Source organism: Ochotona curzoniae, unplaced genomic scaffold (genome assembly GCF_017591425.1).
Source record: "Ochotona curzoniae isolate NIBS_2020 unplaced genomic scaffold, NIBS_Ocur_1.0 contig_64, whole genome shotgun sequence".
NCBI lineage: Eukaryota > Metazoa > Chordata > Mammalia > Lagomorpha > Ochotonidae > Ochotona > Ochotona curzoniae.
In genome coordinates, this window is record NW_024466502.1 from 7,880,855 (window position 1) to 7,893,346 (window position 12,492).

A 12,492-nucleotide genomic window follows, 5' to 3' on the forward strand; every position below is an offset into this window, starting at 1 on the left:
TTTTGTAGCACAAATTTTGAGCTTAGTATGTGTACTCTTTGTTGAAGAAAGTCTACTTCAGTGCATTAGCAGCCATGGCTTGGAACACTCGTGGTGTGTGGACAACTTCTCTCCTTGTAACACTATGTTCCTCGGCCAAGGACAATGTTTCCCTCCTTTCAGAATAAATGATGCCAAACCTGCACGGATTCTGCAGTTTTTACCAAATGTTGTTTTTTTGGATATTGCATCGTGATATACATGGAAGCGGTTAGGTAAATCAGTCATGTGCTAGCCCATTGACTGAATAGGCTGCATTGATTTATCACTTCTCTGCCATGATGAATATTTAGTATGCTTTTCATTATTTAGTTACTGTGTCCACTTACATGAGTGTGTTGTTTTTAATGCCTTGGATATTTATTTTATTCAAAAGAGCAATAGGAAAAGAAGCAGAAAGAGAGCTCCTCTACCACTGATTCACTCCCCAGATGGACACAGCAGCTACGGCTGGGCCAAAGCCAGAAGCCAGGAGCCCAATGCTCTATCTATGGGTCTCCCGCATGGAAAGCAGGGACCCAAGTAGTTGGACCGTCTTCCACTACCTTCCTAGGTACATTAGCAGGAACTCAGGACTTGAACCTGCACTCTAAGTCCCCAGTGCTACCAGAATGCTGTATGGGGAACACCCTTAGGTGTGTGCAAGCTAAGAGTACCCAACCTGACCTACTGCCTTTCTTACTGAAATCTGAGATCTTCCCATGGTTGGTTCATTTTATTTTTTAACTGATACATGAAAATTGTAGGTTTTTATGGGGTATCAGGTGATATTTCAATATATACATACATATACACACATATATATAATGGCATGTTCAAATTAGAGTATCTCTTTTAACATCATTCCTTTGTGGTGAAATCTTGTAGTTTTTATTAAACATATAATATGGTATCATTATCTGTTTATCCAGTTCAGCAGAGGAGCACCAGAACATACTTCTTGACTATAACTGGAACCCAGTCTCCCCAGGGCAATTAATTACTTTTATAGTTAGAGAAGTAACTGCTCCAGTGATCTCTGCAATGTTGCCTTGTGTCTCTCAGTGCCTAAAACATCTATTGTCTGAACTGTGAAGTGTGACTTTGCAGTCCTGTCTGTAGCAAAAGTGGACTAACTTACCCTTCCCAGCGTAGTGGATGAGAACTCCTTGTGCTCTTACATTCTCTTTTATATTTCATTCTGCGTGATTTGTTTAAGGCTTAGACAATCTTATGAGTCAGTGGTGATATCATTTTGCATTACTTACACTTATTTCATTTCCATGGTTGATAATGAAGGAGTGTTATTGAACCCCCAAATCCTGGATCCGCTCACCAGATGGCACAGCAGGCTAAACACTGGCTTTGGGGGTGTTTATTTCCTAAGCACAGAGCCAGGAGACAGGCTGCTGCCACCTGATCCCTGTGTTCTAGAAGGGGTTGGTAAGATTGGCCCTGGGACTGAGAGGCACATGCTCAGCTCACAGGCAGGGCACCGAGGGGTCCACAGTGCCCTGTGCTTCCTTTTGACTGGTCAGTAATATTGTGTTCTTTGGGGACAATGTGCTGATGGCAAAGGGGGGGCAACATGCCAAGTAAGAGTTACTTTGTTCTCAGAGCCTGAGGTTCCTGGAAAAGTCTTCCAGATGGTACCTACCTTCCAGATGTTTCCTAGAAAGGAAATGACCTTGCAAGTCCTGTGGTCTGGGACCCAGTGCAGCCAGTAACTGATGAGCTAAGGGAGGGAGATGAAGAGATTGTAGGTAGCTGGGGCCTGAGAGCATCCGTCAGTACTTCCCTCTACACCTGAGGCAGTGTGTAGGTGATGTGATTATTTGTATTACTTTTCTGAAAAGCAGAGAGGTCACTATCTAGAATATGTATTTTGAAGATGAATCCCTGTACTTCTGTACACCGGAAGTCTTCAAAAAGTTTGTGGGGAAACATGCATTCTCTATTCATTCCATTTGCCACAAACTTTTCAAAGTACTGCCACATTTTAATTAATCCAGATTTTTTTTTTCGGCATAATAGTTTGATGTTCCAGAACTACCTGATGTGATATTCAAAATACAGCCAACAAACAACTAGAGGTGTCTTCTGGACCAAAATGTGTGTATATGTATGTATGGATGATGGTGATAGGTCAGTGTTATATACACATGACATGATCATTGCACCTGAAAAATGTTACTAGTGAGAATCTGCAGTCCAGGTACCGGCACTGTGGGGCAGCAGGTTCAGCATGCTTGCCTAGTTCAAGTGCTTGCTATTCTTCCTGCTAATGCAGCCTGGGAGAGAACGCATGAAGGCCCAAGTGCTCAGGTCCTTGTCACCCACGTGGAGGACCTGGATGGAGCTGTAGGCTGCAGACTTCAAACTGGCCTCACTGTGGATGTTGTAGACATTTGGGAAGTGAAACAAAAGATAGAAAAATCTCTCTGTGTCTCCTGTCTCTCTGCCTTTCACATAGATTTAGGTAAATATTTTTAAAATCCCTAATCCATAAGGCTAACGTTAGGCTTAAAACTTAAGGTTAGGATGAACATTCATTTAAGTTGTATGTGTATTTCTTTTTGTGAAACATCAAAAGCATTCTAACCCAAATCGCAGTTGGGGAAAGGGAGATTGACATTCAGGAGCCAGCTCTAATTTATCCACTGTCCCCGCTGACCAGCAGCAAGCTGCAGCCTGGTGAGTTCCTGATTTAGTCTTCTCAAGGACAGGCAGGTGCCAAACAGAAAAGAAAAAAAAAGAAGTTTGGCTGTGGCTTATTCTGGACGAAAACACAGCAGGCTATTTCATCACTCCTGGTGGCACCAATTTGTCAGCCCACAAGGAAAATCAAGCTTAAGTGTATAGCCAATGCATATTCATAACCATTATCTATTGTATCTTTAAAACCTCTCTCTTCTGCCAGGTATGCATTCTGTGTTCTGTCCTGGCTGATTGCAGTTTGCAGTATGCTTGTTAAATTCTTCTCCCCCACTTCAACCCCCTACTACTTTTGCTAATGATTTGGGGATAAGGACTGTGGAAGATTAGCCAGTTGAAAGACTATGATTTTTTCTTCCTGTTTTTTCCTTCATTCTTGTTTCAAAGGAAAGGCCTGTGATGTGAATACTGCAAAGAGAGAAAATGTAATTAAGCGTTCATTGTGGATGGTCTTTTCATTACCTTTGAAGTGTGGAAATTAACACAGCAATCTCCTGGTTCTGCCTTGGTAGCAGGAGCTTGCTGAGAGCAGTCATATTTTTCTGATAGTAATGGACATTCCAGAGTATAAATTAAATAACTTGATTTTATAGAATTCATTTAAAAGTGCATCTGTGTTGAACGTATCCCATTTACACAGCTCTGATTACATCTGACTTGTTGTTGACCCATATAAAAAGTGAAATTGCTTCATACTACAGACTACAAGATGGCTTAGGACAGTGTGTGATTATAAATGGTAAAAAGAGGGAAAAAAAGACCTTAGAGGCTATTGGTCAGATCCCTGCTGTGCTGCTCTTGTGTATTTGAAAATCATTTTTTTAAAAAAAAACAGAAATTACTTGTAGAGTCAATAGGGGCATAAAAGATTAAAGGGTAGATATTAATCAAGGCGTTGGTGAGATTTCCACTGTAGGGCCATCCTAGAGACGTAGCTACAGAAAAGAAAATAGAGAAACAAAATCTTATTAAAAGCGATAGGAAGGAAAATGGGAAATTGAGTTAGTGACTCTGTGCAGAGTTAGAATGCAAAATAAACTGTGTCATCCCAATAACAGGAACTCCCCTCCAAGAAAATCCAGTAATAATAAGACCACACTCTTGGGATTCAAGAAGTGAAAGTGAGTTTTAGGGATGAGAACGCAATGTCGTATGTAGGGCAGGTGGCTGAGAAAGGCATTACATTTGTAAGTACTCCTTTGGTCATGTACCGAATTCTACCAGCATTTGCCCTCAAAGTGTAGAAGCCACTGCAGCTGTGTGGTGGTCAAGTATTCGAAATTTGAATGTAGCAAGTGCCTAGTTCACCTTGAGCTTGGGAAAGTTGAGCTTCTCCAGAAAGTGGGCTGAGTGGGAAGAGGAGGAGGAGGAATAAAGCAGACGGACTAAGGAAAGACTCCCAAAGGAGCCACGTTAACCAAACACCACCCAGCTCTAAGCTGGAGCCTCCTGTGCCAGTGGTAGAAACATGAGAATCCCCCAGTGTTGTCCATAATCATTCATCCAGAGGATTTCTCGGGCTTCAAGTGACTCAGTCACCTGGCATTTTCCACACCAAATGCATTGGCATCTTCTGATGAAAACAGAGAATTTGAAGTGTGAAGCAATTTGTTATTCTCAACCTTTCCATTGAAAACACTGATTGACAATGTTTCAAGATTGCTCACAAAGGGATGGAGACACTGGGCAGAAAGGTTGCCTTGTTGCCTGTCAATGATATGAAATGCTGTGAGCTCTTGACAGGGGCAGGTAGTCAAGGTATGAGCAAATAGTCCACAAGAAAAAGTTCTTAGGAAATGAAAGCCAAAGTTTATTTCAGTTCCAAAGTCTCTGGAATCCATGTATGGTTTTCTCCATGAATTTCTTGAAGGTCTTTGTCATAATGGAATGCCTTTTCTCAAAGCTTTGCACAATGTGTACACCCCCATGCTAAATGCCCACATATGCTTCAGCTAAATGCAAGAGGAGACGGGGTGTGACCTTGACCTCTCTCTTGACATTGCATCATGAATACAGATAGTCACATAACACATTGTGCCATCCTATAAAATGAAATGCTATGGAAATCCAAGGTGCTTCATATAGAACTGGTGCCGTGTGACATTGCACGTGTTTTAAGTACATGAGGAAGTTCCTGTGATTCAACGTGGCAGGGCCCTGTAAAAGTTCCTTGTTGTATCAATTACCTCTTTATGTAAACCTAGAAACTCCACCTAGCAGCTCAGGAAAACCTTTTGGTTCAACACCTGTGGGTCCAGAGTAGATAAACATTGACTGAAAGGGAGAGAAAGGCACTGATGGAGCTCAGATGACAAATGAGCATGACTTCACTTTCCTGTAAGAACAGAGCAAGCTAAAGCAGCCAGCCAGCCAAGCATGATTTTGTTTTTAGAATTAGGATTGGCCACCCAAGCCCAGGATGTTTAGTGCTGGCCCGCTGCCTTGATCCACTTGCACACAACAGTGGGCTTATAAGAAAATGATGTCACCTTCACAATGTAAATTACCTCTGATGGGAATCCAGCTTCTAGCCTGCCTCCCAGTTCCTGAGCACAGCAGTTGGTGTCCCCGTATTAGAGTCTGAGCAAAGAAGCACAAAGTCATTCTCACCTCTTGCCGTCAGCTGAGACCTATCCTGTGGTTTCTAGATCCTTCTTTCTTGTCTGAGGCAGATGTCACTGCTCAGGGTAGACCTGTCACAGTGCCCTGACCAGTGTCACAGTGCCTTCCATGCCAGTGACATGGACAGGGACCAAACCTGTGTCCAAAAAGAGCTTCAGGGGGCATTCTGGGTATCCCACATACCTCAAACTACTCTATTTTGAGTAGTTAATATTTCCTCCATGCTGTTGTCACACTGATAAGCCTTATATTCACCATGAATGAAATAGCCTTAATGCCAGCTTAAAACCCTCTTAAGGTGGATTATATATAACTTTCCGTTATATTATTCTGAAGTTGGCTGTCCCACACCCCACAACCCCTGACACCCACCTTGCTGTTGGTGCTCAGTTCTGTGGGACAGGGGTCTCCCTGTTGCCAAGGCTACCACCATATTCCCCAGCAAACCACACAGCTCTTTCTTTTTAAGTCTTGTCTTTTTTGTAACTAATGTGAACCTGGAACCCAAACTGTGTGATGAGGAGAAAGCAGAGAGCATCCCACAGTGAGCTCTCTGGCCTGCTCAAGAGGTAGGATCTCCCTCCTTTTCCTCTTTGCCTCTAGAAGCATCACATAAAACCCAGTGTTCACTTCCCAGACAAGGCGAGGAAGTATTCTGTGTCTAATCACCTTTTGTCAAACTGCATGTCATACTATAGTTAATGTTTCAATGGTTGTGCTGGTACTGAATGCATTCAAAACAAAAGCAAAGTTTTCAAAGGAAAAGTTTAGTAGAGGAAAACTATTAAACATGCTGGGGACTATTGAGAACTCAGTCTTCCCCTGATCACTGAGTTCCAGCCTCCTCTGCATCCAACTCTTTGAAAACTAAGCCAGATCCAGCCTCTCATCACACCCCAAACACGCCAAGGCTCCCAGGCTCAGGGGTACCCTCTCACAGTCCTCTTCCCACCACATGCTTCAGGCATCTTGGACTCATTGTTGCAAGTCCCTGGGCCCTGATCTGTATCCCACAGTTTCTAATAAGCAGCATCCAGCAGATACCCCGGACCATCTGATGTAGTGGTCTCTCAGAACTCTTGATGCTCAGACAGCACCCATCTAAACCATGATGCTCTAATGAGCTTGGAGTTTTGTTTTTTCCACTTGTGTAGCCATCCTCCTCACCTTGACTCCAGTTTTGCTCTGTGTTTCTGCTTGCCGAGAGATACGTGAGGGATGGGGTTTTTGTTGTGCCCAGATTTTGAGATCCCCAGATATCATCGGGAGTCTGAAGTCGATGCAAACGCGTAAGGTGGTTTATTCAGGTGTGCCTGGGCTCCCAGCCGCCCCCTGCGCAGCAAGTTGGGACTGGGCAGCCCCAAGGTTGGACAGCACAGGGTTTTTATACAATTCAGGCCAATTCCACACAATTCCACAGTCATGATTGGTCAGTTTAACTGTTAACTTTTTTAAAAAGAACAAGTTGGCAGGCTTCTATTGGTGGGTTTGAAGCTAGCAACTTTCACATAGTATAAACTGGTGGGCTGTGGGGTAGTGAGCAGTCTTATTTAAAAAAGCACGCCAGGGGCCTCCTTCCTGAGGTGTGCTCTGCCTGTGTGACCTGCACAGACCTCTTGTAGGCTGTCAGGCCTGCGAGGTCACACAGTCCCCCATCCAAGCAAACAAAGCAGAAAACACTGCAGTCAACAAGGAGCAAATGGCAAATGGTTGGAATTCTGATTCTGAGGTTCCTCATTTTCCCTGGAGGCAGCATCTGTATGTTTGAACATCCAACAAGCACCCCCTCCTCTTGGCTGCATGTAATGGTGAGAGCGCTGTCAGGGGCCTCGCATGGGCAGGGTTTGCTGGACAGGTGAATGGCTGCCTGAGAGGGCTGGGGAGAGAAAGGACCCAAAACTCCTTCAAGGTGTGTGTGTTCCTCAGCTATTCCCAGACGGGCAGAAGTACCAAGCTACCCTGAGAGCAGTGAGCTCATCTGGCACAAAAACAGCAACTCAAGCCAAAGATGGGGAGACCATGGGTGAAAAGGGGGTGCCCCCAAAATGTATGTCTGCATCTGAACTCCCTGAAATGTACGGATATGAACTGAAGGCATCCTTTGGGAAAACATAAGCACCTTATTTATTTCCTTTTAGAGGAATTCGGTCACTTTTCTCATTCCAACAGGGATGTGGCCAGGCTGCCCGTTAACCCATCCACTGGTCCTTACAGAAAGCACAGGTGGACACCTGTGACATTACTTTGGAACATCGAGTCCATAGGAAACAATCCAGACTTGGAGTGAACCGTGACGTGTGTGTGTCAGCATAAGCCAGATGCCAGAGTAGCAGACGTGGTGATGTCCAGTCGTCCCTGGTCCTGACTCTTCTGTATCCTCTTTAAGTTCTGGTCAGATGCCAGAGGACATGAGTGTTAGATGGTGGTCGCAAGCCAAGCATTTCCTGTCACAATGTCATAATGTTTAGAGAGCCTTTTTTTGTTTTCTTGTCATGGTCTCATTAAACTTGGAGAATACATTAACTTCTGCATAATAATCTAAGTATTTAAGGGCTCCAGTGCCTTAGTTTTCTCACCTTCAAACCTCACCATCTGTCATCAACAAATGGGAACTAGTGATGGGAAAGGAAAATGAAAAGGAGAATATATATTAGGAATTAAAGAGAAAATCAAATAAATTGGACTCAGAATTCAGAATGAAGGGGACCTGGACAATAATTCCCACTTGTTTTAATTTGTTCTAAAAGAAGCGTATCTTGTTTTCATAATCTGGGAATGTTATGAAATACAAAAAGTGCCACAGCGAGCTGGCCAGAAAGATAGCAGGACGATGACTATTCTATCATACAAAAATAACCACCATGAACATTTCTAAAGCCTTTTTTTTTTTAGCATTTTCTCTACTCCTTTCTACTCATAGTTGAGGTATATAGACTCTTAATAGTGTAATGTAAGTATTTTTCAGTGCTGTGAAAACTCATGCATGGGTTAGTTATTTATTGCTTTGTAACAAATTGCCCGCATGTTTGACGCTTACCAATAAGTAAACACTTACTATCAACTTACCCTCTGTGGATCAGGTATCTGCAGGGAAAGTGGCTGTCTGTGTCAGTTCAGTGTCCCACTTGGTTGCAGTCAAGATGGTGCCTGAGGGGTGCTGGTTCATGCCCTAGCTGCTCCACTTCCTGCCCAGCTTCCTGCTAATGGGAAAACAGCCAAAGATCACTCACACACTTGGACCCAGGGCAACCATGTGGTTGAGCAGAGGAATCTCCTGGCTCCTGGCTTTGAATTGGTCATGCAACAGTTTTGGGAGTAAAACAGTAAAGAGAAGATCTCTCCCTCACTGCCACTCACTTTCTGTAACTTCCTAATTACACAGACAATTTTGTTCAGTACAGAAGGGACCTTTCCAGGGCCACAAGCACCCGGGATCAAGTGGAATGCTGGAACTCCTCTTGGATCTTGGAACCATGCTGGGAATTTTTTCTAAAGATGTATTTGGAGCCAGTGTTGGGTCCAGAATTTATCCTCAGCCATTAACACGCAATATCCACACACAACAATGCAAAGAGACTTTATTGCTAGCTCGAGCTAGGGTCCGAGTCTCATCCAATGCAGTAGTCTTGACAAGAACCCCACCTATACATCTCATCCAGTTTTTATAAGGATCTGGTTATGTAACTTTAAATTCCAAGAATAGATGACAACTTCTACAAACAGACACAGGTAGGATTTATAATTGGTCCATCTTTATTGCCTGTGACAGCCTGTTAACCAGGGACCTTCCAGGCCACTTCTGATTGGCCAGCTCTGTCTAGGGTGGGTTTCAGCCCACTTCGGGGAAGTGGTTGCATCAATTCTAGGAAACTGAAACTTAGGCCTAGGCTGTCGCACAACCTGTCGTGGCTTTACCTTAGGTCTTTATGCAGCAAGCTGAGCACTTATCATAGAAGCCAAGATCAGCGATTGGATGAATAAACTCTACTTAAAATGGATTAATAATATTCTAGCCCCACAACAGTGACAAGAGGGCAGAATCTTCCATCCCCTGATTACTCCCCAAATGGCTGCAAAAGCCAGGGTCACACCAGGATTAAGACAGTAGGCAGAAATTCCATCTGGGCCTCCCTCAGGACTAGCAGGGGCCCAAGTACTTGGGTGATGACCGAATACCATTCCAGGCACATTAACAAGGAGCTAGATCAGAAGCAGAGTAGCTGGATGTGAAACCAGTACTCTTATGCGGATGCTGAACCAAAAGCACCTCAATGTCATTTCTCCCAAAATGGGCATTCTTAATGGTTGTATGAATCTGTCACATTGGTCTTTGTAACCATATTCACAGCTTACATGCCCTGAATGTTATTTCTGGTAATTCTCTATTACAGAGTACCCTTTAGCAAGCACCTGTTTGTATTATACTTTTAATCAATACTTCATGTTACTTCTTTAAGGCATAGTCTCAGAAGTGAGATTGTTAAGTTAAAGAATTCCTTATTTACTTTATAAATGACCTTAACAAAGCAAATTGTGATTTTTGCATTGTTTATTTCACTTGACATGCATTTCCTTGTATATATTCATGATATATACCCTAAATGTCTAGGCGGTGACTCATAACTGCATGTTTATTTTTCAAAAATGAATTCCACCTCTAATATATGTTGGGCAGATACTCTATATCACATATATAATGTTTTAATACCTATGGCATGTGGGTTTTTTCATTGTTGTTTAACCATTTTATAGATCCTCCTGAGTTTGTTTGTTGCTGTAATTTTGGACAACTTAGAACTTGATGAAGATCTAAAGAAGCTAAAACAAGTAAGTAATGTTGGGGGTTCTTTTAAGCCTGCATTTAAAACACATAAGGGCCAAACATGCTTATAGGAAATATTAACAGCTTCAAAGTAAAAAAAAAAAAAAAAGAGCTTAATAAGATGGCGTCAGTGTGATATTCTTTTAGCTTTTGCTTAATATCCACAAGAATTTTTATTGCTCTATAAATAATCCTAGAGATCATTTTATATTGCTGAATGAAAATGAGGTAGGCATAGCAGAGTATGTTGGATCAGCAGATCACTTTCCATCTGCCACTGATAGAAATTAAATGCATAGAGCCAGATTTCTGCTTTGTATAATTGTATTCTTGTCACAAACATAATAAACATCAACTTACCTGCTCTCTAGACACTATGAATTTAGTCTGCATACCCATAACGATTGTAAGAAATTGGATTGTATAAATGTCAGATGTGTGCTGAGTGCAGCATGAAGTTGGATCAGCTCTCCAATCATTGGCAGTGTCCCCCACAATGGAAACAGATGTAGATGAGAGCTGTATTTTTAACAGCCTACTGTCTGTGTGTGAGGCATACCTTGCTCAAAGCTTTGGCTCCTTCAGAGCATCTGGACATGGCTAGGAGTAGAGTTGGGGTGGGAACGGAACCAAAGCGAGATGTTCTTGCACGTTACCAGGTTGTGTGGGAGATTCACGGACTTGACTGGAGCTCCACAAGAATTCTACTTGGAGTTATAGGAAGGCTTTACCATTCTGAATTTTTAAAAGTCATGTATATTTTAGCAAAAAAGCATAACCTATTGAATATTTTAAAACTTATTGTTATATATAGCTAATGATCACTTTAGGCATTCCATATTATTAATCTTTTCTCCAATGCCTATGCATTTAAACAAGAATTCCAATAAGAAAAAGATGTGTTTAATAGGAAGGTTCTTGCCGTGAGAGAACTGAGATAGGCTTTGCATTCATTACTGTCTGAAGCTATACCCGTAAATGGGTGTCCGGGTAGGTGGGGTGTGACTTCTTTCCCATCTTTTTACTTTGTGGCAGAAAAAAAATAGATCCTTCAGAGTCCTGAGTGTATTGGTGTCCTAACTTCACTGAAGAAACTTGTGCTGTGTGGGCTCAACATTGGAACTGATCAATAATATAATTCGACACGACCAATCAAACTGTTGTTGCTGTGTAACCTCAGTAGACCATGCTTAACCAATCTGCTGTATAAATGTGGGGTTTCATTCTGTATTTATTTGCATTAAATTTGAGTATCATCTGATAGAATGCATTAAAATATGTATTCTAAATAGATGAAATTATTTTATTTTGTGTGTGTGCTACTGTCAGGTCTGATATAGTCCTAAATAAGCTTTTATCAAGTGAAACACTATGGAAGGCAACCCGTATTTGTAAAGTAGACGTTTTTCCTAGAAAATAGAAAAATAAATTTATATGTAGCATTTTTTTTCAAATTCATGATGTTCAAGCCTAAGGATATTTTAGTGTTTTCTCAATATTTTCTTTTTATATAAAGATGTATATACATAACATCATTAAACTTCTGTGATTTACATACACAAAGGTCACTGTAGGCATCTCATTTTATTTTTATCTGAACCAAAAAACTGACCATCAAAGCATTGGGCCTTGCCTTGGCATCTGCCTGTCCTTCTGGACTGTGCAGAGTTAATGTAGTACATGCGGATTTGATTAGATCACTAGTTATAAACTGGATGTTATTTCATCACTTGTGTTTGAGGAAGTTCTGTACATGAGAACTGATTATCCAATTGTGCTAGCCCACAATTTAGAACGTCTTCTCTGACACTTGAAGCCTCACGGTCCCGATCAGAGAGGTAACAGCCGTCCCAGTTTCATTTGTACTTTGCACATTGTTCTTTATCCTTGATTAGACTGACACCACACTCATGACACTCATCTGTTCATTTCACTCTTGGAACTCATTGCATTTCAAGCTTGAAATTGGTGGAACAGTGTAAAGTGTGCCTTTTTTTGTCTTTCACTTTTGTATAGGCATGTTTGTTTTTCAGTAGTTAATAACACCATTTTCCGTAAACCTGGTTTCCTTAGCACCAGTGAGCTTGGCCTTGGAGGTAGGCTTCATTTACATAGTTTTAAGGAAACACACAAGCACAAATATGCATGGGTCCAATTTCATACACACGTACAGGTACTAGTGAGTGCCTGAAGCTTTGGACTCCTTTTTGCGGCTTCTTTTAAACTTCTGTTTAAAATGTTGCCTGATTGAATGTGTTTATTTTGCTTTCAATATAAAGCTTCAACCCTTAAGATTTGAATACGATAGTGTTTTT

At 41.9% G+C, this 12,492-nt stretch overlaps 1 protein-coding gene across 1 annotated transcript in view; it reads left to right on the top strand.

Moving 5' to 3' along the window:
- The window catches only part of NALCN (sodium leak channel, non-selective), a 287,262-nt gene that overhangs the window by 170,925 nt on the left and 103,845 nt on the right, over window positions 1-12,492 (top strand). The window contains exon 15 of the mRNA XM_040991012.1: window positions 10,108-10,182. Within this exon, the coding sequence (XP_040846946.1) occupies window positions 10,108-10,182 (75 nt within the window). The remainder of the gene's footprint in view (window positions 1-10,107; window positions 10,183-12,492) is intronic.